Below are 24204 nucleotides of genomic sequence, written 5' to 3' on the forward strand. Positions count from 1 at the left end.
CAAAGACCAATCACGCCCCATCTGCAAGGTAAGTTGCTGTTTTCAATTTTCATAATTAGTGATTTAGTTTGTGCTAAAATATGCACTGCATTAAGGTTTTTCACTCAAGCAGCATTTCCAAATAAACTAAACTTTTTCATAATGAACCTCATCTAGGTAGGTGATTTTGGCTTATCAAAAATTAAACGAAATACCTTGGTTTCTGGAGGTGTGAGAGGAACACTACCATGGATGGCTCCGGAATTACTAAATGGAGGCAGCAATAAGGTGTCTGAGAAGGTAAACTTTTGATTTATATGCGTTTTGTCTTTATTTATTTTTGCTTTTTGCTGGACAATCAAGTCTTGGGTCTGTCGTTTTCAAAGTGCATTGATTGGTTTTTGAAATTAAAAGATATTGTGATACCTAGGTTTCTATACTCACTAATATCAAGCGCCATACCATATTGATAAATGCAGGTTGATGTGTTCTCCTTTGGCATCGTCATGTGGGAAATTCTTACAGGGGAGGAGCCTTATGCCAACATGCATTATGGGGCAATCATAGGTATGCTTGAATGGGTTCGTTTATTTTGTTTTTTTTTTTTAATTGGTAACTTTAAAAGGTGTGCCTCCCAATAGAAACCTCACTTATCTCAGGTGGCACGTTGCTTTTATTAATCATTCTCCAGGATCCTAACATCAGTAGGTGATGATTATAGGCTCCAGATGCAGAAAAAACCATAAACTGAGTTGGTAGCCTGGACTCTAGTAGTCTTTGCTGTTGTTTCTGTATGTTGTGCGTTAGCATGGGTGACTTCATTCAAGAGTTTGAAGTAGCCTAGCTATTTTATTTCTTCTATTACACCATCTGGTTTCCCTGCATGCCTTTCCTAGGAAAACCATTTGCCTGTTAGATCTCTCTGGCAGGCACCTGCTATATCTCTTACTGGGATGTTTCTTGAATGCCTGCTTCGAGCTATCCCTTTTTTTTTTTTTTGAGGTGTAGAGCTATCCCTTATTTATGCCAAAAAACTTGTGTTAGGGAAACTATATCTGTTTGCAGCTATGTTTACTTTGATTTCTGAACCCAATGCAGGAGGAATTGTGAACAATACACTGAGGCCGCCTGTGCCAGCCAACTGCGACCCAGAATGGAGAAGGCTAATGGAGCAGTGCTGGGCCCCTGATCCAGTTCAACGACCGGCCTTCACCCAAATTGCCGGTCGGTTGCGTGCCATGTCTGTGGCCAGTCAAACAAAACCAGCAAAATGATGATAAACCAGTACATCAGTATATGGCGCTCGTGTTGTTGTCGCTGTCATCTTCGACTTCTAAGACTATATAATCTCATAAATACTGTAAGATATGTTTTGTGGAGAGAGATGGATTAGATCCCATGATCTGTGCCATTATTATTTTGAATTTGTGTGTATTAAGGCTCTTCTTTGTCTTTTTTTTTTCTGTTTGGGGGCGCGTGTGAGCTGTGTGTTTTTACCAGTTCATGATATTAAAATGTATCCATATTTTATAAAAAAAGGAATAGAGAAACTCTTGTAACGAGAGTTGAGTGGCTTTCTTATTACTGGATAAACCATCAAGTATTGTGTTATGATTTCTGCCTTTCTGCATGAACTTGCTTTGTGAATGGATCTGTTCCTGACCAGAATCCAAACTGATCAGCTGGATCTGATAAACGCTGTTAATCGGGAAACCAATATAATGATCGGAATCTGATGTTACCTGAATGACAAACGAATCTGTTTTAATAGTAACTTGACCATGCTAAGTCTGCACTCAGGCCGAGACAGATTGTTGCAGTGTTCTTGAGCTGTGGTTTATTGGTCATGACATCGCGGGGCAAAACCTTATCCCTCCTTGGGCAGGATAAGGTTTTCATATGGCTGATCACCAGATCAACTCTTTTGCTCTTGAGCATTCATCATGGCATGTAGATTACTAGAAAAATACACCTTCTAGCCTCCAAGCAGGCACATAGCTTTCAACCCGTCAAGTGGTTGCAGTTCCACAGCCAACCAAATGGATGAAAGATCTATTCCAACATATAAAGTAGTTGATTCAAAGAGTACAGAAAAAATCAGTTAAGGGGAGCTTTCACGAACCTCACCACCAACCCAACTTTGGTCCCTCCAAATTTTTATCTGAAAGCGAATCCATTGGAGGGGTCTGGCGGAAAATTAGGCATATTCCATTGCCCAGTTCGAACACCATCTAATCTCATCACACTTCCATTTCTGCTGCTGTGCCATTTCCAGCATCACCGTAAATAAACTATTCTCATGGAAAAAATGGGGCCCATGCAATGACTTTTGGCACGTCCATTTGGTGGCTACCGACTGCCGAGTACTAATCTTGGATAAGATAATATACACGATAAGGATGCTGTCATATCCTAACCTCAACAGATAATGTCATACTATGGTGCAAAGTTGTGGAATATTTCTTTGTGTAACCTACTTTGGCTGGCTGCAGGGTTGACAAGTGATCATGATGGATACCTTTTAACAATATAAAGAGACTAATTACGTTATCTCGACGCAGAGCCCCACGTTAAAGATGCCGAGTCCTCTGTCAGCTTGGCCCACCTTCTAAGACTAGATTTCAGACTTAACCTCAGCATGTTTAAACATGAAGAGTACCTACCCAAATCACATTAGTAGGCCAATGAAAGCGAGAAGATAAATAAATCATGCCATCTGTGAGAGGGCTTAGACGCATACTATGCCGAATGAGGGCGTCACGTATTAGATTATATGTAGAGAATGACCATCAGAAGTATTAAAAAAAAAAAAAAACTGGCCAAATCACGTGAATGGCCCGGCAGCCCCAGGACAGACAGCGACTGCTGCTCTTCCTTCTTACTGAAATCGTATCCAATCTAGATCTTTTTATCCAATCGGACGGTTCGGACTCAGAGGCACCAAACTGGGCCGTCCGATCAAGTAAAACCGGCCCGAGGCGTGCGGGCCACTGTTGACTGGTCAACGTGTGGGAGAAGATCTAGCGTTGGAATCCATGTGCTCCCCACGTGCGTAGCCCAGCAGCCCAAGGACAGAACTGCAACTTCTGCTCTTCTTCCTGAAACCATATCCAATCTAGATCTTTTCATCCAATCGGACGGCTCGGAAGGAGAGCCATCGAACTGGGCCGTCCGATCAAGTACTTGCTGCTGGTCCGTTCAAACCGGCCCAGGCCCACGTGATGGACCGACGGTGCCGGACGAGCCGGGTGGGCGCCTTGTTGACTGGTCAACGGATCTAGCGTTGGATTCGCCATCGGGTGCGTGTCCGCGCACGTCGAAGCGACACCCGCATAAACGTTTGTGCGGGCACCAAAATTTCATTGGATCGTGCCGGCGTCATTGTAAGGAGGATGGGATGGCTTCCACGTGGAGTATTTTGACGGATGATATGAAACCGCATAAGGTTTTTCAAGCAAGCGATTGGAAGAGAGTTTGTCCATCACTTTTAGATTTAAATGTAGATTGATAAATAAGGAATTTATTACTTCTTTCTCTTCTGTCCCTGTGCTGTCGCCATCACTTCCCCTCGTGACGCGCTTCTGAATTTTTCCTTGCTTGAGACCCGACAACCCGAGGGGCACGACGGTTTTCTATCTTTAAAATAAAAAGTTTTATAGTTTTTTTTTTTTTTTTTTTTGCCTTGCTGTCTTTTTTTTTTTCTTTCCCACAGTTTGAAAGTGTACTAGCAGATTCCCTGTGAGATTTCTCTAAGCAATATTAATTGCAAACTAAATATGACCTACGGAAATGAGTTAAGCTACTTGAGCTTGTTTGATGATCATTCTTGGATCCAACAATGGGCTCTACATGTAACTCGTTCAGGCATAATTAAAATTATAATTAGGAATTAATTAGAACACTAGATTTATTAAACAAGCGAAACGAACATAACAGATTTTATCTAAAGAATGGAAATTTATTAAAATTACGGATCTCTCTTAAAGAATGGAGAGTAAAAAATATTGGATCACAACAACAGGAGTCTCAAAGTTGATGTATTAAAATTGCCGCGATGATAGTTTAAATGATAAATTGACATTGGTGTTCACAATCAGCACAGGGAATATTGGATCATGCGATGATCAGCGATCGCTAGTATTGTTAAGCCAGGAGACCAATTTGTGTGAAGAGGGTTATTTGCTCGATCACCGCCAGGAAGAAGCTTTTTCTTTTTTTTCCTATTTTTTTTTTTATACAACGAAAGAATCATGAAGACCACCACTAGGCCTAGGAAGAAGCCCTGCAAGCATTCAAGTCTTGCATGAGTAACATAACTCGATCGCAACTAAGAAGACATGCAAGGAGCTCGTTTTATATATATAAATCTCAAAACTGGTATGCATTGATGGACGCATGGCCTGTATATTTTTTGTTTCTGGAATCTTGCAGGCAGCCAACTAAGCTGAAGATCTCTTGAATCGAGCACAGTAACGTGCTCCTTTACATTTTACGGGCACATATCCATAGGATCCACGACGAATTTGGTTGGAGAGAACCCTCGGAATGATGATGGCATAGTATAAAATAGACTGTAGTTTGGTCTGGAAAGTAGCTTACCAGATGGAGATGATGAGACATTGTGCAATCTGTTGTCAGAAATATATTCTTTCAAGATATGTATGACTTACATTGAGAAAAATAAAAAAACTAAGAAAGGAGATCGCAGGTTCTCTTTTAAGCACCGATTTCATAAAATATTTCTGTCTCTTTGGAGATAGTTTTCAGATTCAGATGAAGGCAGATCGCATCCATTTTTACCGGACAACTGGAGAATAATATGATCACTACCATCTATTGAGGTTTAGTACATTTCAAAAAAACTAACGGTGCTGCTAATTTGGATGGTATAACATGAGAGCTACATTATGGGTTTCTCCGATGGATCTTTTAATCTAATTTTATAATAATTTATTTTGGACTCACATAAATTTTTTTATTCTTGATTCATTTAAATCTCTATTTTATTTAAGAAAATTTCTGTCTTCAATTTTATTTTGTTAGTTTCGCATGCAACATTGAAAGACTCGCGCCCTCGCATGCTGTCCTTACATAGCATGCGGCATGAAAACATGGACACCCAAATTAAATAAAATACTTTATCGAACTAGGGGCTTCCAAAAAAAAAAAAAAAAAAGGGCCTAGACGCGTTGCATAACGACAAAGTATTACCCCATGTCCGCGGGGGTTCCTTACGTAGCATGCAGCATGCCCGGGCATCCAAACCATTCGATCCCCCTACCGAAATAAATTACTTTCTTGCAGAACTTAGGGCTTCGAATGAAGAAATATATATATATTTTTTGCTAAAATAGATATTTTACACATTATAGATACGAATACATTCAATAAAATTGAAATACAAAAGATCTCAAAATGCTCCAAATATTTTTCTCCTCAGCCCATAGAGTATCTCCTAAGTGGCTCGCTACATATGCTGCCACCCAGTCGACCGTCTTATTGACCTCACGATATACATATATAATCTGAAATGTAATTTTTTTTATCATTATCGAAATATCGCAGAGCAGGAGATGAGCACTTCTTTTTTGAGCTAGATCTAAATATATTTTATATGGCTCAGAAAATCAAAAAAACTAAATATGTTGTATTAGGGCAAGACAGTGTGACCTTCACCCATAGTGTATTATAACTTTCTTAGTGCAAATACATTGAATTATAACTTTCAATAAATTAAAGAATGGCATAAACGAATCGATGAGCTAACAAAATAAACTTTAACAGTATAAATACGTAGTGCCGTCTACTTCCGTGCACAGATATTTTATCTATTTTGTTGCCTTTCGGCCAGCTACAGTGATTGATAGATGGATGAAGGAGGGAATGGTGGTGGGAAGCCACCAAGTCATGTGAAGGGGGTCAGAGAGGCATCTATTGAATCCGCTTCCCAAGACTCTTGAAAATTTGAGCCAGTCATTAAATAAGGAAAGAGGGCATGAAAGGAGCCATTGCCGAGCCTCCACCCTAACCTTCTCTCCTTCCTTATAAAAACCATGCCTTCATCCGTCGTTCAACCGTGCTCTCTCTATCCAGCCTTGCCTCCTCTTGAGAGCTTCCAGGGCTTGGCGAGGCCTGCGGTGTTTGGAGCTGCGGGTAGGGTTTGGTTTCTTTTCTTTTCTTTTCTTTTCTTTTCGAGGGTTGTCAGTTGTTTAAAGTTGGCATCTTGTTGATATTTTATTATTCTGTGGGGGCTTAACGTTTTGTTTTTGGGTCCTGCGGTTTCTGAAGTAAATGGTTTTGTAGAATGGTGTAACAGCTGCTTCTTTTTTGGTTCACTTTTTTTTTTTTTTTTTGCTTTTCTCCTTTTTTTAAGCTCGCTCTCTCTCTCTCTCTCTCTCTCTCTCTCTCTCTCTCTCTCCAAGGTTCGCTTGATATGGTTGGCGGTTTGAAGGATTTGGGGGTGGAGCTCCTTGAAGTCCAAATGAGGGCCTTGGAGGGGTAGATAGAGCTGCTGGTTTATGGATTCCACTGTCCTATTCCGTGATCTTGCTGATGATATGTATTATTAGCACTAGAAATGGTGATCAGGGATGGAGAGAAATGATTGATTGTTTGGGATAGGCTTGTGGTTTGCATAACCCAGGAGCTGCATTAGCCCTGCCTGACCCTTGTTTGGATTGAAGGGAGCTCTACACCTTCTCCTTGTTCTCAGTCCCGCCTCTCTCTCGGGGGGAGGGGTTCAACAATCATTATCCATATAGGACCCCACTCTATGCTGTGAGAAGGTGATTCATCCCTTGGTGGGCAACATATTAAGATTTATATCCTTTTTACGATATTAAGGAGTAAATCCGGTATTTGATTTTCCTTGTATGAAGTCCTTATTTATGTGCATGATGTCTTGCCTGTTACTTCTGATCTTATTCTAGGTGATTCGTGGTGCCTATTTTTTTTGGCGTTTTCATGTCTCTTAGATTTCACTCGGTTGTTATTGCAGCACTTGATTTTTCGGATTCGATGTAGAATTTTTGTAATCCATCTTTCCATTCTGTTCTTGATTTTATTGGCCTTATTCGAAACCCCCAAAAAAAAAAGAAAAAAAATACAAATGGACGGCTATTTTTACGGGGTTTGTTTCTTAGTCGTCCTCAGGTACAAGATAGAGAAATAATACATTCAGAAAATATAGTGCAAAGATGGTGTTTCTTAGGTACATTCATTTTTATACTCCTCAGTTATTTTATTATCTCATTTTGCTCCTCTCTCTCATTTTGCAAAGATGGTGCAGGTGCTATCGTTACGCAGTACTGAAAGGAATGTTTGTCATGGTTCATGTTCTCAACTTTTTACCATCAAAACTCTTGCCAAATTAGATTGTCCATTTAATTTTTTAGGGGGCACACTAGTTATATTCTTATCGGATAGGTAGACAAAGGGATCAAATCTTTTTTTGTTCCAGAGCTTTTAATATATGGTTAGAATCTGTTGACATCCAAATCCAGCTTTATGGCAACTAGTGGGGGTTGCTATAAAGAAAGGTTCTGTTCACAACTGGCCTTTTTTTTTTTTAAAGTTATGTTCACAACTAACTTGTGCTAGGATGTGAAAACAGTAATTTGGTTTGCAGGGAGGATGTTGAAAGATGGGGCTATCTCACTTGCTTTTTGTAGGGGGAACCAGTGGTGAAGTCGCCGGCTTGCAGCCCTGCGGTGTGATATCATGTCAGGTGGAAGACAGTACTGATGTTTCATTGCATCATTTTATATTTGAGCTTACCTCCATGAGATCTGAATCATTTCGAGGAAATTTTCTTGCGGATTGTTTCATGTATAAGAGCTATTGATGCTGTACCTGGAAGTAGCTCATTGATAACCCTAATAGCAGCACAACCTGATGTCTGAAATCAGCACCAGCTTATTATATATATATATATATAATGGATGTGGATTTTATGATGATGTGTAGTTTTGAGCTCTTCAGGGTTTGGAGATGTTTCCATGATTTCGGTGGTGAGGCCGAAGAGCAAGCGAGATATTTGGAGAGATGCTGGTTAATTTTGCATGGTCCTTACCTTCATCTTACTGGTTTGCTCGCTATAATTGTATGAACTCTGCTTGCCACTCTCACAAACTGGATCTGTACCCATTGTTAAGTTAATATTATGGTAGGGGGTTGATGCTATTCGGCAATTCTTTGCATATGCAAGTAAACTAGATTGTCACCTTAAAAAACATTAGCTTAAACTGGATAATCTAACATTATCTGCGTACCTTTTCGTCAGCTACTTCGCACACTTTAACCAAAATTATATTATTCCAAAGTCCAAACATCAAGTAAATAAGAAATATGCGTTTGTCTGGATGTAAATGGCGATGGGTTTGGACGGCAGTGGAAAGATTAAAAAGAGAAGTGTTAGAGGCATCTTTCTCTTTCTTTTCTTGTCAGCGCTTCTCTGCTCTGCTCTGAGATTTGAAGTGCAGAAGCTGATGGCCCCCGTGCCGCGCGGAAACTAAAATTTGGGATCTTTCTAAACTCAGTTTTTTCTTCTTGCATGCCGCTCCCGAATGTGCAAGCCAGAGCGTGTAGCTTGACCAAACAATTGAAGAGCTTTCAGTTGTCTCGGCGACACGTAAGTGGAATGAGTTTAAAAAATATATTATCACTTCCGTTTTTCTTGAGGTATGTGTTTCAGAGGCGGATCTGGATCGGCTTTTTTGTCGTTTGGTATTTTGAAAAAGTTTTTTTTGGATTGGATCATCTTTTTTGTCGTCCGGTATTTGAAAAAGTTTTTCGGACTTTTGCATTAGACATTTCTTCCTGTATTTGTATCTTTATTTTGAGTACGTTAGATCTATATAAATTTATCATTTAAAAAAAAATAAAAAAAAATAACTGGTCATCTTTGTGAGCCAAATCCGACTCATGAGTCTCAAGAACAGGATCAAACTGGGCCTGATCAAATCAGGACCGAGCCATGGATTGACCTGATCCATTAGGAAGGCATCTGCAATCGAGCTGACAATTTATTATTAAAAGACGCGTGCAACAATCAAATAATCATGTGGCATATTGTATCCACACACACAAAAAAAAAAAAACATTGGCATGGAGCTGTCTATTATGTTATTTGGTTAATGTACAGCTCCCAATAGCTTGATTATTACATTATAAAAACCTTATAATTAGACGATTTATTGAATAATCAATATTTTATTGACATTACATTTAAGATGTTGAGCTGAGATCTACGACTACGGCGAACTCCTACCGTGCGCCCGGGGGGGGGGTGGAAGACGAGGAAAAATCTCTAAAGGATCTTTGGCATTTCCCTTGAGCTTCTTGAAAAGCGGCTTGTGGAACTCCCACCACCGTGCAAGGGGGAAAAAAAAAGACAAGGAAAAATCTCTAGGGAATCTTTGGCATTCCCTTTAGCATCTTGAAGAGCGGTTTGTCTTTCAACTCGGGATTTATTTAGCTCGCGGAAAGAAGAAAAAAACATATGGTCAATAGTTTTTTATGGAAATAAAATTTTATAGTTTATAGAAAATAAAAAATTGTGAAATATAAAAAAATTATTCTTCTTCGGTTGAAAATTTAGATAATTATTTTTAAAAATATTTTTAAGTTTTTAGATAGAATAATGTAAGATATTTTTTTATTAGAAATATAATAGATATTTACACTTAGGCAATCTAATATATTGAAATATATTATTTTTTTATCGTCAATCATAATATAAAAATTATTTTTTTTAGACATAATATAAGCATCAGTTTTTTTAAAAAATATTTTTTTTCAACCAAATTAATCCTCAAGTTGAACTAAGATGAGCTTGACTCAAACACACCTAACGGCCGGATCCTGTGAAAGACAATGCTTGAACCCTCCTCCCTGCCTATCACCAAGGGTTCTTGGCGCCAATCGGGTGCATCTTGATGAGGACTCTTCTATGATGATCAACTAGATTCAGAATATAGATAGGTACAGTGACGGTCACCAATTCGAAGACTGGTTCAGAAGATGGGTGATATTCATGCTATACATATGTACCGAAAGACCGAACAGAGCAGCTGATTGGATCGCCTCCTACGTCGCTCGGCACTTCGGAGAGCTTTTTTGGACATATATAGTTTGATAGTCCCACTTCTTTATTTTTTTTATTTTTTTTTTTTGATATAGCTGGATATATTCAAGTTAGAGTTATATGAATTGTCGTTTTAATGAAAAAAAAAATCTGATACCTCCGTTATCCATTGTTGGTTTGCAATGATTTGAACTTTTTTTTTTGGTAGATTGCCTTTGACGAGGTCTGGACAGAATCAGGCTAGGCCTCATTGAAGCCTGATTTGACTTTCATCCAGCATTTGAAAAAAAATTTATTAGCTCGAATAAATATATCATCACTTAATCTAAAAAAAAATATTTTAGTAAAACGTTATATAAAATATTATTCCAGAATCATGCAACCCTATCTCAAATGACAGAATACAAAGTATTAAGTTTAGAATCTTAAGGCCTCAAGAAATTTGAGGTAGCGTTGGAAGAGGGAAGGAGCCTGTCAACTGAGCAAGGTCAGACGGGCAACCAAGAATCAACTATAACAGGAAGGGGGCATCAAAGACGAAAAGCAAGCAGAAGCCAAGGAAAGAATGAACCAGAACAAAAATTACGTAGTTATCAAGGATGCATTGAGACCCCCCTATATTTTGAAGGAGTCTGCTGCTTTCTAAGAGTGAACGACCAGACACAGATGCAGGATCCAGAAAAGTATTCACGCATGCAAAACTAGAAAGCATTCAGAAATACCCTTGCAAACCAATACTGGAAGCCACAGCCAAAAAAAATACTGGAAGCCACAGCCAATAAGTCAATACCGGACGCCACAGCCAAAAAAATAACTATTACAACAATTTTTCTTCACTGTTGGGATATCCGCCACCCCCATGTAAGAAACCAAGCTCTGTAAATGAAGATCCAGCATGCTACAGATGGTAATTGTATTGGTTACATCTCTTTCGAAGAATCGTGTGATGGTATGGGCATGTTTGCATATAGAAGGGTGTAAAACATTTCAACCTCCGGCAGTCCTCCCAATGGACTGAATGAACTTGTTGTCGCTGGGTTCCTCGAGCAGTGGCAGGCTAAGTTGCGTTATTCGAGGCAATAGCTTAGCCAAGGGAACTCCGGAGGGTCGACTAATCCCTTCAAGCTGCATGCTAATATCATCCACTAGCAAATCAACTACCTTCTTCAATGATATCTCCACAATATTTCCAAAATCAGGGCTACAAACAAATATTGATGACATAAGAATCGAGAAAGTTACTCTGTTGAATTAAACATAAGTTCAAGACTTCGACAAAGTAAAAGATTAAAAGCTTTTCTTTCTGAGAACATAAACAGTTTTCACCACATATGACCAATGTTTCTTGGTAGCCTCTGTTTCAGCCTGATAAATATTAAAAAAGAAAATTGAATGTACTCATAAAGCATATCTATTAACAAATTCTTTGATATTCAAATTATGTTTCCTTGTCTCTAGCATAGACATGGTTTGAGTGGAATTTGACAGACTTTGGACACGAATGTCAAGAATGAACTCTTCCTCCTAGTTAAAGGCAGTGTCCATGTACCCAGCATGGTGCAAGATTTAGTCTATAAATGCAAATCTGGCCAATAACCATCATGTAAAAACTCAATACCCATGTTTAAGAGTACTGATGTTTACTGCTTGCAATTGACAGCTGGTCTTGCTTTTAAATTCAAAAGGAATAAGATATGCCATATGGAAGAGCAGAGATCTCTTCATTTCAGAATTCTCAAGTATTTTCTGAAATGAATCGGAGAAACCAGCAATATAACAAAAACAAAATATGGGATGGTTAGATATGTTCCACCCCCCTTCTACAAAGATTCAAATCCTTATTGGCCAGCAGCTATGCAAGGCACCTTTCAAAGTGCTGCAAATTATTTCCATGAGAGGAAAGTGACAACCCAACATGGTTCTGCCAAAGGAAGCACCATGCCCCACATCACCTAAACCTAGTGCTGCAACCTGCTCACTCCTAAGAAGGCAGATAATTTGCTAAGCACAAACATTTTACATCTAACCGCTTTCAGTAATTCCATAATGATGAACAATATGGTTGGTGCTCTCTCCACCTTGAGGTTAAGCTTGTTCCACAGGGTCAAAAAAGACAACCATTAACAGTGGTCCCGCATAATCTCCTACAAGACTCCCCAGTCACAATAAGAGCTTCATCACATTATATGTCTGTAGGTCATGTCTTGACTCTTCACTCTGAGAACCGAGAACTAATCTGAGAAAAACCAAACTTCTTTTTGGGCAAAATAATAGCCCATCATTATCAAACTTGAAGCAAATTGATCATGAAATTTTCAGTGCATTAATCTTGTATACCAGAAATTACAGATACAGGCTTTTATGTATATAGTTTCTATATAGTCCTATAGCTATAAGAGAAATTGAATATGCTATGGAAGTCTTCTATTTTTGCTACGCTATGAAATAAGGCTCATTGCGGTGCAACAGTTGTTAGACAAGAAGTCATTTTTGTATTCATCTTTTAAGCATGTTGTGTACCTGGTCTGGAGAGCAACTCCAAAGTAGAAGATTCCCATGAGTGTTGCCAAATCATAAAATCTATCAATGTAGTGAAGACCACTGGTCTCTTGGAAAAATGGATAGAGTTTTCGTTAATAGATAATGCATGCGATCTGAAAGTAAAATTGCCTTAAGGTTTAGTTCATATACTTGTACATGGATTCATTTCTCAAGTTACTGGCACTAAATATACACAGATCAATTGGTTGTGGTGATCAATCCAACCTGAAGTTTTACTTCAGACCTGACTTTAATAACAGATCAGTATTTATACCAGATGCTTTTCAGCAAAATCTGTTGAGAACAATTTAATGTTTCAGAGGCCTTCAATCATTGGGTGGAAGAAATAAATCAACAGGCCAAAAAAGAGGGAAAAATTTTACTTCAAGTCTGCTTTTAAAATAGCACAGGAGAAAGCATAGTACTCTCAACTCTATATATTTTCATCAGAACTTCAGAAGCTTTAGTAAAAGATCGATAGATGGAGCAGGCAAGTCACCATGCCTTGAGAAATATTAGAACCATGTATGTGCTCCTCTCACCGAAGACATCAAGGATAGTAATGGCTTTGAGAAAGCTTATGCTACTAAGATCAAGTATAATATGTCAACTCTAATATGATTCTCATTTTCTCAACTAAATCACTAAGATAAGCAACACTAGTGTTCATTGTCTTCCTATCCACTTACACTTCCACGTAGATATTGGTGATTCATTGGCCTGTATTGCATATCCAAGATGTTCAGGTAATACAATACCATAAACCTTTATACTTCACATAAAAGTATTAAAACTTTTTGAAGGACTATTACGTTAACTTGACTCAAACAATTAGGCAAGCACAATAGATAAGATGTGATGAGCTCTGAATTTCATACATGGTAAACTTAAAGATAATAATAAAAAGAACGTAATGATGAGGTAGAAGAGAGATGTAGAATCCACCCCAAAAGGTATATAATATTTTATCCAAATTAAATTATAAAATGATGTAAAGTTGTCATCCTACATTCATGCGTGTGAAGGATGTTGAAAAAGTCCTGAATAATGTTTTCTAGTACTAAAAGGAAAAGACCTAAACTTCTTCCAAATGGGAAGACAACTAATCAACCCGAAGTCCACAAAGTATTATGGGCTTCCCTAGACAGATATGACTTTGGACTCAAAACTTAGGTGACATTACTAATCTAGAAACTTCTAAGCAAGGATTAAAGTGTTGGATGGCACTGGGGCGGATCGATGACCATTAACAACAAGAATAAAGAAAAAAAATTAAAAATAAATTGTGCCCCTAGATACCAAGCCATCCCTAGTGTTAGGACAACTGTCCCAGCAAGTACCAACGAGGACAACTAAGATGTTGCAGCCCATGAGAGAACCAGTGCCCCAGATGCATCCTAGGTGCTGTTCTCTTATTGAAAATGATACAGATATAGTACCAGCGGTACACGCCATGATGCACTAGGCCCCAAATCTTGCTTCTAAGATTCAAATTCAACTATTAAAAGTCCAAAATTTACAAAATAAATAAAAAAATTACCAAGAGAATATTTTTATTCCTTGATGCTTAAGCATGTCAATGAGGGTATACTATTATATATTACTGCATGATTCAATATTGTATGCTGTAACAGTCCAAACTGTGTATAAAGTCATGGTCCCCTAAGCAACATATGACTAATATTGGTACACAAACATGCCAACACCTGACTTCTAATTGTCTTTTGTGCCATGTAATTGCAGCAACTAGCAAAAGATCGTAATTTTACCAGTGATGCATTGATTACACATGCAATGTGGCATATCCTGTGGATGGTTATGCAGATCAACCCCAAGCGAGCTAAAAGGCACTTACACTATATTGGTGATGTTTCTGCTATGCCTATTAACAATGGATAGTTCAATCCTCAAACCATCCACCCCAGTGTGAAAGATGGTCGTATTATGGTTTCCTTGCCATATTACATGTGGCAAAAGTCTGTGAATGCAACAAATTATATCCCTCATCTTACCCTTTGAATAAGCAATGGTAAGTACGCTGGTGTACTTATGATTTAGATTATATGCTAATATGCATCTCTGTGGGGTGTGAATCTTTATATGTAGAAGCAATTGGTTTCTGAACAAAATTTTATTGCAAATGGAGGAATCATGCTACTTTTCTAGCTCAAAAGTGTGAATTTTCACTAACATCAATTAAGAACTCAAATTAGAGCCTCCATAAAGAACTTAGTTAACAGGTCACCACCGAAGATTCAATGCCACTACCAGTTGCATCTCCTTCCTAAATCTTAAGATAACATTGAATGGTTACCTTCATGGTTCTGTTTATTCTTGAAAGGCTTGCATGGCCCATGATCCCAGGCTCCGATAATTTCAGATTGCCATCATTCAAGTTTAAGGGAACACTGGTAGAAAAAGGTTCAGTTTTCTCCCACATGGCCTGTATATAAGGATCACAAAGCTTCCATTAGGCTAGGGAAGCATGCACTATGAGTAGTCATAACCATACCAGGAATGAATGACAAATCCAACTAAAATTGTCCAATCCAAATAAGTGGAGAGACCTGTTCCTTGATGTTAATAAAGCTAAAAAGGTGTGGCTTAAAGGGGATTTTAGAACCATTATTGATTCGGTCAATGGGAATAGGAAGGCTACGACCATCTATAACCCATATCTGCTTGTTATCTGGTAAACGGACTCTATACAGCTTTTCCAAGTGATCCCAATCGACTTTCCTTGCTCTGGGGCTTCTCATGCTGTTTTTCATCAGTAGACAACTGCTTTTCCATCATCTTTGTCTTTATTTACTGAATGCTGACTGTTCTGGATGTGTCTTACTAGGGAATGATCGATGAGGTTTGCCACCTTTTTATCTTTTTCTTTGGGAAAAAAAAAGCCTCAGGCTCATGTTGCATCAACCTTGAGATGAGGCTCATCCAGCAGGCTGCAGCACCTTTAGTCTCATGTGTAATGCTTAGATAAGGTGCAGACCTCCTCCTCTGATGAAATCTAATCCCTCGTTTTTTGGGATAAGGTAAATCACCCTGGAGAAGGGATTCCTTATCCCTAAAAACCAGGATTCATTTGTTTAACAGAGATGCTGATCCCTTTCAACTGCTTCCACTGCCGACATATTTTCTAAAAGGAATCCTACCAGGAAGATCTTATCTGTCCGAAAAGATCTCCCGGTTTTCAAAAAGGGCCACAGAGAGACACAGAGAGACTCCTGAGATGCATGTCTTCAGCCTTGTGTTACATTACAACAAGAGGCATATGCATATGCAATAGGCTTAGGTTATTTCTACAGAAGAAAATCAGATGACAGATGTCGGATCCTGTATGGAGCAGTATTTTCTATAGGAATAAACGCTGTTTGCATACCTTGATAGCACCATACGTGTCTCTGACATTAGCTGCTCAAGCTTGCCAACATCCAAAAGAATGGAGGAATCATCAAAACCTTTGGCAGACATAACCATCAGTTGCCTGTATGCAGTGGCATTCTCAGGAACCAAGTATAACATCCAGTAATTAGGTCCACCAATGCTCATGAACGACTCCAGTATCTGTATGATTGTTTCACGCAGTTGGACCATGCTGAAAAGATCCCTGAGCTGCTTTCTGCACATTGTGATTAAAATCCACAAAACAAATGCATCAAATATATCATCAGGGCCTGATGGTTTGGTTATGGAAAAGAAAGACATCAAATTCATCATCAACAAAGTAAGATGCCAACTTTAGTCAAAATATAAATCGATAACAATAATATACAGAAAACAACTAAGCTACTACCACTACGCCGTTTAACAGAATCAGATGCCAAAACTCAAATAAACTAATCAAAAACGTATCAGATACATGTACAAACATGGAAGTACGTGCAATGAAATTCTAAATCTTTTGGGGGCATATTGGAAAACTATTTAATTCTTAAAAATCGAAGGAAAGAGAAGAAATCACAGATAAGATGCTCTGTATATATATAGATAGATAGAGAGCATTATAGCCTAATTAAAAGCTTGAAAAAAATATTGAGGGTAATATAATAATTAAGCATGCATAAGAAGAACAGGATGTTAACAGTATTAACTCTTACTCTTTTAGAACTCCAGTAGCAGCATTCTGCATGTTCATAATCAACATGTTGATGCCATGGGCAGAAAGATAATCAGCAGTTGCTAGAAAGTCTTGCTGCCCATGCCTGCTAAATGAGTCAGATTCATCCTGCAAACAAGCAAAAAGGGGAACCTCAAATTTTCAAAACATGAACTCGAACCCTAGAAGATGCAAGAATAAAGATTTATAGCACTGGAAAAGAATTTAGCACAGATTTAGACTATCAACTACAAAATTCGCTTAGAACTCCGCTAAAATATACCTTTCTCATGGAGCATGTCTTAATCAGTAATTATTTGTAAGACGACTATAAATGATAGCTGTAAAATTTCCAACAGATATATTGAATCAACTACAGCCAACCATCTGTCAGTAATTAACTAGAACAGCATGCCTACAAATGCAATCATTTCACTCACCACGTAACATCATTTTTTTTAGAATCAGCGGATACATATTACATGTTTTATGGCAAGACATCAATTATCCAACTATAGCAAAGAATGCTGATTCATAGACAGAGTAACAAGGAACATATACCTTAACAAAATTGATCATACTACAAGAACAAAAAACAAGGCAGCCTTATCCCACAGATACCTAAATCAAAAACAAAATTGAGGCTGAGTTTCATAGGCATATTCCTAAACCATATAGGTACAGTTATAAGCAGAAGTCCCAACTTTGTTTATTCTCCTCTAACTGATCCTCCAACACATACTTAATCCCCTCATGAAACAAAAATAAAGAGGAAATATCAGGCATTTATGGATTGCCATTCTTTAAAATCTTCTATTAGACCCCTTGCTACTAAATGGTCTTAACTTCAAACTCTGTCCACTCGATCTTGGAACATTTACAAAGAGAACACAACACATGAGGCTGAGTCCCCATGCTGGTTCTTGTTGTGTAATACTATCTAGTTTGATCACTTTCTTCTTAATTGGATTATGGAACATCACATGTGCATTTATGTCACATTCTCTGATGGCACACCTTGAAAGTATTGTCCTTCATGTTCTTGTATCTAAGATGCCATCATCTCATAGCACATTTTCTATGAATTACAAAAGAAACTCTTGAAGTGTTGATCAGGTGGAAATGTTAATAGCCATGAAAAAACAATATGTGCAAATTGCTCAGATTGACTAAGGGAGGGCCATATCATCATCTGAAATGAGAAGAGAGTAAATGTCTTATTGCTTAGAAAGTACCCGCCACCAATCCATCATTTTCTTATTGTAGTCTTGTCTTGTTATTGTCCATTGCATCTGCACAGAAGTTACTTCTGGAAGCCTTAATAATCCTAGATGGTAAAAGGCAGTCAAGGACAAGTTATCTGCTAAGGTTGCCGTAAGGGAAATGAAATGTTGTCTTTTTGATGGTCTAAATGTCAATTGATTTTCTGAAAGAAGTGCTCCAAGGTGAAATACAGAACTAGTCATGAAAGAATAAACAAATCTACAATGTTAATATTGCCAAAAATTTTGGTGGAAAGAAGATTTCAGTATTGTTTTGTTCAGGTTCTATCAAGGAATGCCAAACCGGCCCGTATCGGCCGGTTTAGCCCGTACCGAACCGGTCCGGTCTCCGACCGGTCCGGTTCGGCATTAAAAAATGGTACTGGCCCATACCGGCTAGGCTAATTTTTTGGGGCTTTTGGATGCGTGAATCAGGCCGAACCAATGGTATCGGTTCGAATCGGTCCAGTGGCCCACCGGTACGCCTACCGATACCAGTTCGGCGATCTTTGGATTCTATATTTGATAACTACCAAAGCAAGATGGCTTGTGTTTCAACCAAACCCTAAAAATGCTTCCAGCATAACAAATTATAGAGATAAATATGCATGTAGGAGATTTTTCCATTCCATGGAAAACAATTTATGGACTAATGCGAGCAACAAGAGCACAGTTTGATATGTCGGCAAAGGAATTATACTATATAGTTTTCAGGAACTCATACCGATCATTGTTTTTCCATTCAAACGAGAGAATTCAGTGTTACTGATCTTAGTCTACATATAGAAATGCTATATTTGCCAACAACCACTAAGGAAGAATTATGGTTATGGACTTCCAAAAAGGGTTTTTCAAACAAAGGAGCTAGTCCGCAATAATATTTCTTGGAGCAATGCTGCTTGCTCCAAGAAGCAGCAAACATTGTTGACTAAAACATGTTCTTAGTCAGTATCACTATGAAGGACCTTTGTTTGAAATTTGCTATTTTTGGCTATTAACGATGGATAATTTGTCTGACATTTTATATTATTAACTAAAACGTTGTCTTGGTCGATATCACTATAAAGGACGTCCGTCACCTATCATTTATGTTCACCAAACGACAATAAATCAATCACAAATAACACGAGAAGGGGCTCCAATTAGCACAACACATTAGAAAACATCTGAAAAATTGCAGCTAACTGCCCCACCTCTGACTGTTACAAGTTATAAATGAACTATATGAATGTTTAATTAGGTAATGAATCTTGCAACCCAGTCCTAGTTATCAAATAGGTAATAGAAGTGTTTTCATTGACTAAATTTAGGTACAATCCATCTAGCTGAAGGTGCAGCCATTGCACAAGGTGCAATAAAGATCCACCCTAGTGCCTTGCCAGTGTCAAGGCGAGGTTTCTATGATGGCCCTTCAAAAAACCCCTAAGTAATGCAAAAAAGCTATAGTGCACAAGAAACATGCCTTTGGATAACAAGAATCACCATTTTGTCAAGCCCTAAGAGAATTGAAACAAACTTCATGAGGCCTTTGATGTTAGACCAACAAATGTAATCATGTCATTGAGAACAGAGTTTTTTTGTTGGGGTCTGTGCTGGGTGAGGGAGGGATGAGAGAGATAGAAAGCGAGAGAGAGAGAGAGAGAGAAGAGAGAGAGAGAGAGAGAGAGAGAGAAGGCAAAATGGAGGGTTTCAACAAACAACATCTTCTTTCACCATGAGTCTTCCAGCTCCTCTGCCTCCTCATGCGCATAGCACACTTATGCATGCACCCATACACCATGCTGCAACAAACCATTAGCACACAAAACATGCACACTATACCACATCTCCCTGCCACGTTAAATCACAACATCTCGCATGTCCTGTGGGATTCAGCCTGCAACTGCAAACTCAAGTAAAAGCGAAAAGAGGAAGAAACTACATAAAGATTCAAATACATAACTGTTGAGATTATTCCAATGCCTACATGACATACCATTTAAAGTTTCAAAACACTCAAAAAACAACTTTAGAAAAAGCCAAAGTTCAATGAATGAACTAATTAGTTGGTCCTTGCAAGAAACACCAATTACCAGTAAATACCAATTAAGAACAACCAAATACTTTTAATATATCATGATAAAACTGCACCAGGAAGAGAGATGCTTGTTCGTATAGGGAAACCTTTCATGATCCAACTATGAAGGTTTGAAATCTTACATCTCCGAACTAAGGATTGAAAGATCAGTAGACTGAAAAGGATTTTTACAATGTTGAGGCAGTGAGTTTTGATGCAACTTGCACATGATGATGATAATAACAATGACGACATCACCGATAACAAAAATAATTTTGGGGGTCTTTCCTTTCTACATTTATGTCCGCATGAGTGAAAACATATGTGAAGAATGCATGAACAAATGTAGAAACATGCGCATAAAATAATATGATAAAGCACATTAGAAGATACACAGGCACTAGTTTGCAAAAGGTGAGACATTTACCAGTAACTGAGAGCTTTCCGAACCACGCGCAATTTCTAGGTAGAGATGCCTCCCTAAGATATTGACCTGAACCCTAGCATACAGGCAAAGCATTGTCATTGACCACAATGAGGAAGCTATTCTCGTGAAACCTGAAAAGGCAAAATTCATGACAAACAAAATCAGCAGAAAATATCATTCTTTGCAAACAAAAGCACCAACATCCTACTTTATCCCTTAAAATGTGACCAAAGATGCAAATAGAACAAGGAAAGCAGATCCCAGCTCAATGCTATATGCTAATTTACAGAAAGCAAAAAATCACCATAGTTTAATGAAACATAAAACAATTAATGTCACCAGCAAATGTAAGTATAAAATGATGGCATACTTAGAATTTTAAGCCTTTCCCACAGCTCGAGCTTCTCCTCGAATGTAAGAGGATTGGATTGTCCCTTCCCTTGCATTAGCTTATCGGTCAAATGAGAAAGATCCAACTCCTCCAATATCCGAGACCGCAAATAGTGCATAGCAGATGGCAATGTTGTCGTATCTGATATTCTTTGTATGTTTTCAAAATGCGTCTGCAATCTACCCATCAAATGAAATAAAAATTGGATTTTGATATTTGGGTACTTCCATAATAATTGAACAATGAAATTTTTGGTATAAAAAGAAGCCATACTGGGCTTTAACGAGTTCCTCAACTTGTCGCTCGCCTTCCAGCTGCCTCTCCAAATCAGAGATTCTTCTTCTGTGAGCATCATGGAGCTTATAAATAACATAACCACTTCCAAATACTCCGAGAGCAACAAGCACTTTCCTCCTATGCCTACTCCAAAAACCCCTGCTTCAAAAATCAATAAAATATATTAATCAAAAATAGAAGAAGTTAATCCAGCGGCTATCGTTGATTGAAACCAAAAGATGAAGAGATATGAAGAAGGGGAAAGAATGATCACCTCAAAGAAATCATGGCTTGTCATCAAGAAACCAAGAAAACCATGTCTAAATCCAAACTTCCAGCGAACATAGTCGAAAACCAATCAAAACAAACCCAGCGGACTGCAAAACTCTGGAATTCTATGGAATTCGCCCAACGCTAAAGAAACGATTTCTAGGGGGTTCAAGGATAGAAGAAGTGGGGAGGAGAGGACGAGGAACTCTCTCCTCGATTCCGAAGCTTTGGACGGCTTCGGGAAGCGGGGACAAAGGGAGAGCCTTGGGGTTCGAGGATAACCCCTTTAGGAAACGGGGGACTTTTTTTTATTCTTTCGTTCGAAACCCCAGCGCCGGGTCCTTCGCATAAGGGGTTCAGGTTGTATCTTTAGCACGAAAGAATGATTGATCTTCTTTCAATACATCCACCGTTCGATCTCGCCTAACATAGATCTCAAAGCACTCTGAACTTCTATTACCCGCCTGCACAGATCTCGAAGCGATCATTGTGCAATCCAACGGTTCTTGGCGCGAAGGAAAGTGAAAAAGATACAACGACAAGCGAGGCGACGAGATAGAGGCGATGGGTCGGTTTTTCCAACCAAAACTTCCGGTGAATTCAGGCTGCCGCCGCCAGCTTCCACCGCCGAGACTGCTCGGATATCAAATGGCCAGCCATTAGATTCGGTCTTTTTTTTTGTACCAAAGAACTAAACTGTACACCACAGTATCAGAAAACAAAATATGACCCGAATCCAGAGGAATGGGACTATGAGATCTTCGTTTAGTGTTTGTCCAGCAAGTCAGATACAGTCCATCTCCTGGTAGATATTCTTCAACGGTGGGTTTATTTCCTTCCTGTCATTTGAAACAGAGTTAATCAAGTTATACTTATTCGTTTGCTGATCCCATCATTAATGGAATAAAGTAGTAGGAAAAATAAACAATGGACAAAGATTTTTTTGGAACGTTAATTTGATTTCTCTCTCTCTCTCAATGAATAATCCAAGTTAAATAATTTTTTTAGCCTTCGATAGAAAAATTACGCGTCACTTTTTGATTGGTATTTGGTTGGTTGAGCAAGTAACTCTCTCTTTTCCATGGCTTAACGCATGATCTAAGATGCCCTAAATTGGATAGGAAATATCTTGATTTAGAGCTTGTTCAAATAAGGTATGGTTCAATTAAATCAACTTTTGCCAATGTTGGTTGTAGTTATATGCATTTGTTGTTGAGAAGAAAAACAAAAGAAATGACTATAAATTTTTTTTAAAAAAAATGTCGGTCCACAGAAACAAATGACTTCTGCTGCCTTTCTCTTTAAAAGCTCAAAAAAAAAAAGCTGTACTGACATATGCATTTTATATGATTGATTTAATAATAAAAAATTTATGTTAGTTGATAAATGTATCCCCACCTTTTTATTTCCATTTATCGTACCTGCATGCTCTAAGCTCATTGCGAAGCATATTGAACTCACTTTGGATATGACTGATTTTTTAATTTTTTAAAATAAAATAACAAATAGAATAATTAATAAATATTTTATTTTTAAAACTATTATAAAAAAATATTTGTAACCTTTTCTTCTTAACATATGTTGCACTATATTCTTGATTACTTGTACTTGCCTAATCAACCATCCATTTATACCGTTTCCAATAAAAACTATTTACATCATTCAGCAAGGATTTTTTGAACCTTAATATATCCTTGAGTAGTATGTTCTTATCTATTAATTTACTCTCTTATTCTATCCTATAAATAATTTAAACGCCTGCTTTTGAATCATCCATCAATACTTGATTGTTGAAGAGGCTCCACCGCATGTTGATCGCAAGTGTTAGTAAAAGCATGAAAGTTCAATTCTAGAAAACAAATTATTTCAATTTTTTCATTTGCTTGTTTTGTATTTCATCTTTTATTATTTTTTCTTCACTTTTTGCAAATTGCAATATTGTTTTCTTTATGTATTGATTCACATATATTTGATATAACAAATGATATATTCATTTTATTTATAGAGTTATGATATTATTAGCTTTATCTGTCCATTCACGTACTTTATATATAATTATAACAAAATCTCCAATCTTATATGCTTGAGAATTAAAATTTTTATTCTTGTTTATTCCTTGACCTTTTCTTTTCTAATGTATTTTGTTCTATTTTGAAGTTATTTCATCCCGTAGTCCACTAACTTGAAAACTATTCCTTCGCTATCCCATTTGTTTTATTTTTCACGCCATATCTTGCATTTATATTTATCTATTTTGATTTTTTTCCCTCTTGCCCTCAACATTTGGCTTTATGCATATTAGCATGCATATGTTATGGACATGGTTTATTAGAAAAAACTCTCTATGGGGAAATTTATTAAGCGTGCACCGAAGAGAACATTATTATTAGAAAATTATATCATGCTTAAGTTGCAAATTCGTGGGTAACAAAATAAAAATAAAAAAATACTCTACAAGAAATATTTAGAATTCTAAGTTAAAAGACTTCATGGTTCAAAACCTAAAACAAAAATCTAATATAATTCAAGCCACAAGAGATCCAATTCTAGCCAGATGCCAGATACATTAGAATAAGTTGAGTTGGAGCTTAAAATGGTAGTTTGGGACGGCACCTAAATTGACGGAGAATGGTAGACCGATGCAAAATTTGTTGTTTAGATATTGGACCCATACCGGTGATACATTGGTACTATGTCGTACGGTATGATATAGGATCTTTTCGGTATATCAAATATAGATATGCTTTTCAAGTCGATAAAGATTTTCTGGATCTTAATATATTCTTGAATAGCATATTCTTAGTTATTTATTTACT

The 24204-nt window shown here is 37.7% G+C and overlaps 2 protein-coding genes and 1 long non-coding RNA gene across 4 annotated transcripts; 2 read left to right on the forward strand and 1 right to left on the reverse strand.

The window, feature by feature from the left end:
* Positions 1 to 6: 6 nt before the first annotated feature.
* LOC120109521 (mitogen-activated protein kinase kinase kinase 12-like) lies at positions 7 to 1590 on the forward strand. The gene is made up of 4 exons (XM_039123257.1): positions 7 to 28; positions 157 to 279; positions 459 to 546; positions 1078 to 1590. The coding sequence occupies exons 2-4, from the start codon at positions 232 to 234 to the stop codon at positions 1251 to 1253; spliced, it is 312 nt and encodes a 103-aa protein (XP_038979185.1). The 5' UTR covers positions 7 to 28; positions 157 to 231; the 3' UTR covers positions 1254 to 1590.
* Positions 1591 to 5870: 4280 nt separating this feature from the next.
* On the forward strand, positions 5871 to 8160 carry LOC120109520. Of its 2 annotated transcripts, none has more exons than XR_005510376.1 (2): positions 5871 to 6132; positions 7268 to 8160. It is a non-coding gene; the product is annotated as an uncharacterized LOC120109520 (long non-coding RNA). The 2 variants fall into 2 exon arrangements; XR_005510377.1 differs by lacking the exon at positions 5871 to 6132 and adding an exon at positions 6762 to 7189.
* A 2605-nt stretch (positions 8161 to 10765) lies between these two features.
* On the reverse strand, positions 10766 to 21722 carry LOC103723476 (peroxisome biogenesis protein 3-1-like). Its single transcript, XM_008814395.4, is given in 8 exon segments — positions 10766 to 11070; positions 11072 to 11264; positions 15990 to 16229; positions 16708 to 16835; positions 20452 to 20582; positions 20822 to 21021; positions 21116 to 21277; positions 21393 to 21722. Coding segments are annotated over 8 exon segments (1155 nt in total). The 5' UTR covers positions 21407 to 21722; the 3' UTR covers positions 10766 to 10983.
* Positions 21723 to 24204: the final 2482 nt, after the last annotated feature.

Source organism: Phoenix dactylifera, unplaced genomic scaffold (genome assembly GCF_009389715.1).
Source record: "Phoenix dactylifera cultivar Barhee BC4 unplaced genomic scaffold, palm_55x_up_171113_PBpolish2nd_filt_p 002322F, whole genome shotgun sequence".
In the NCBI taxonomy this organism is placed as follows: domain Eukaryota; kingdom Viridiplantae; phylum Streptophyta; class Magnoliopsida; order Arecales; family Arecaceae; genus Phoenix; species Phoenix dactylifera.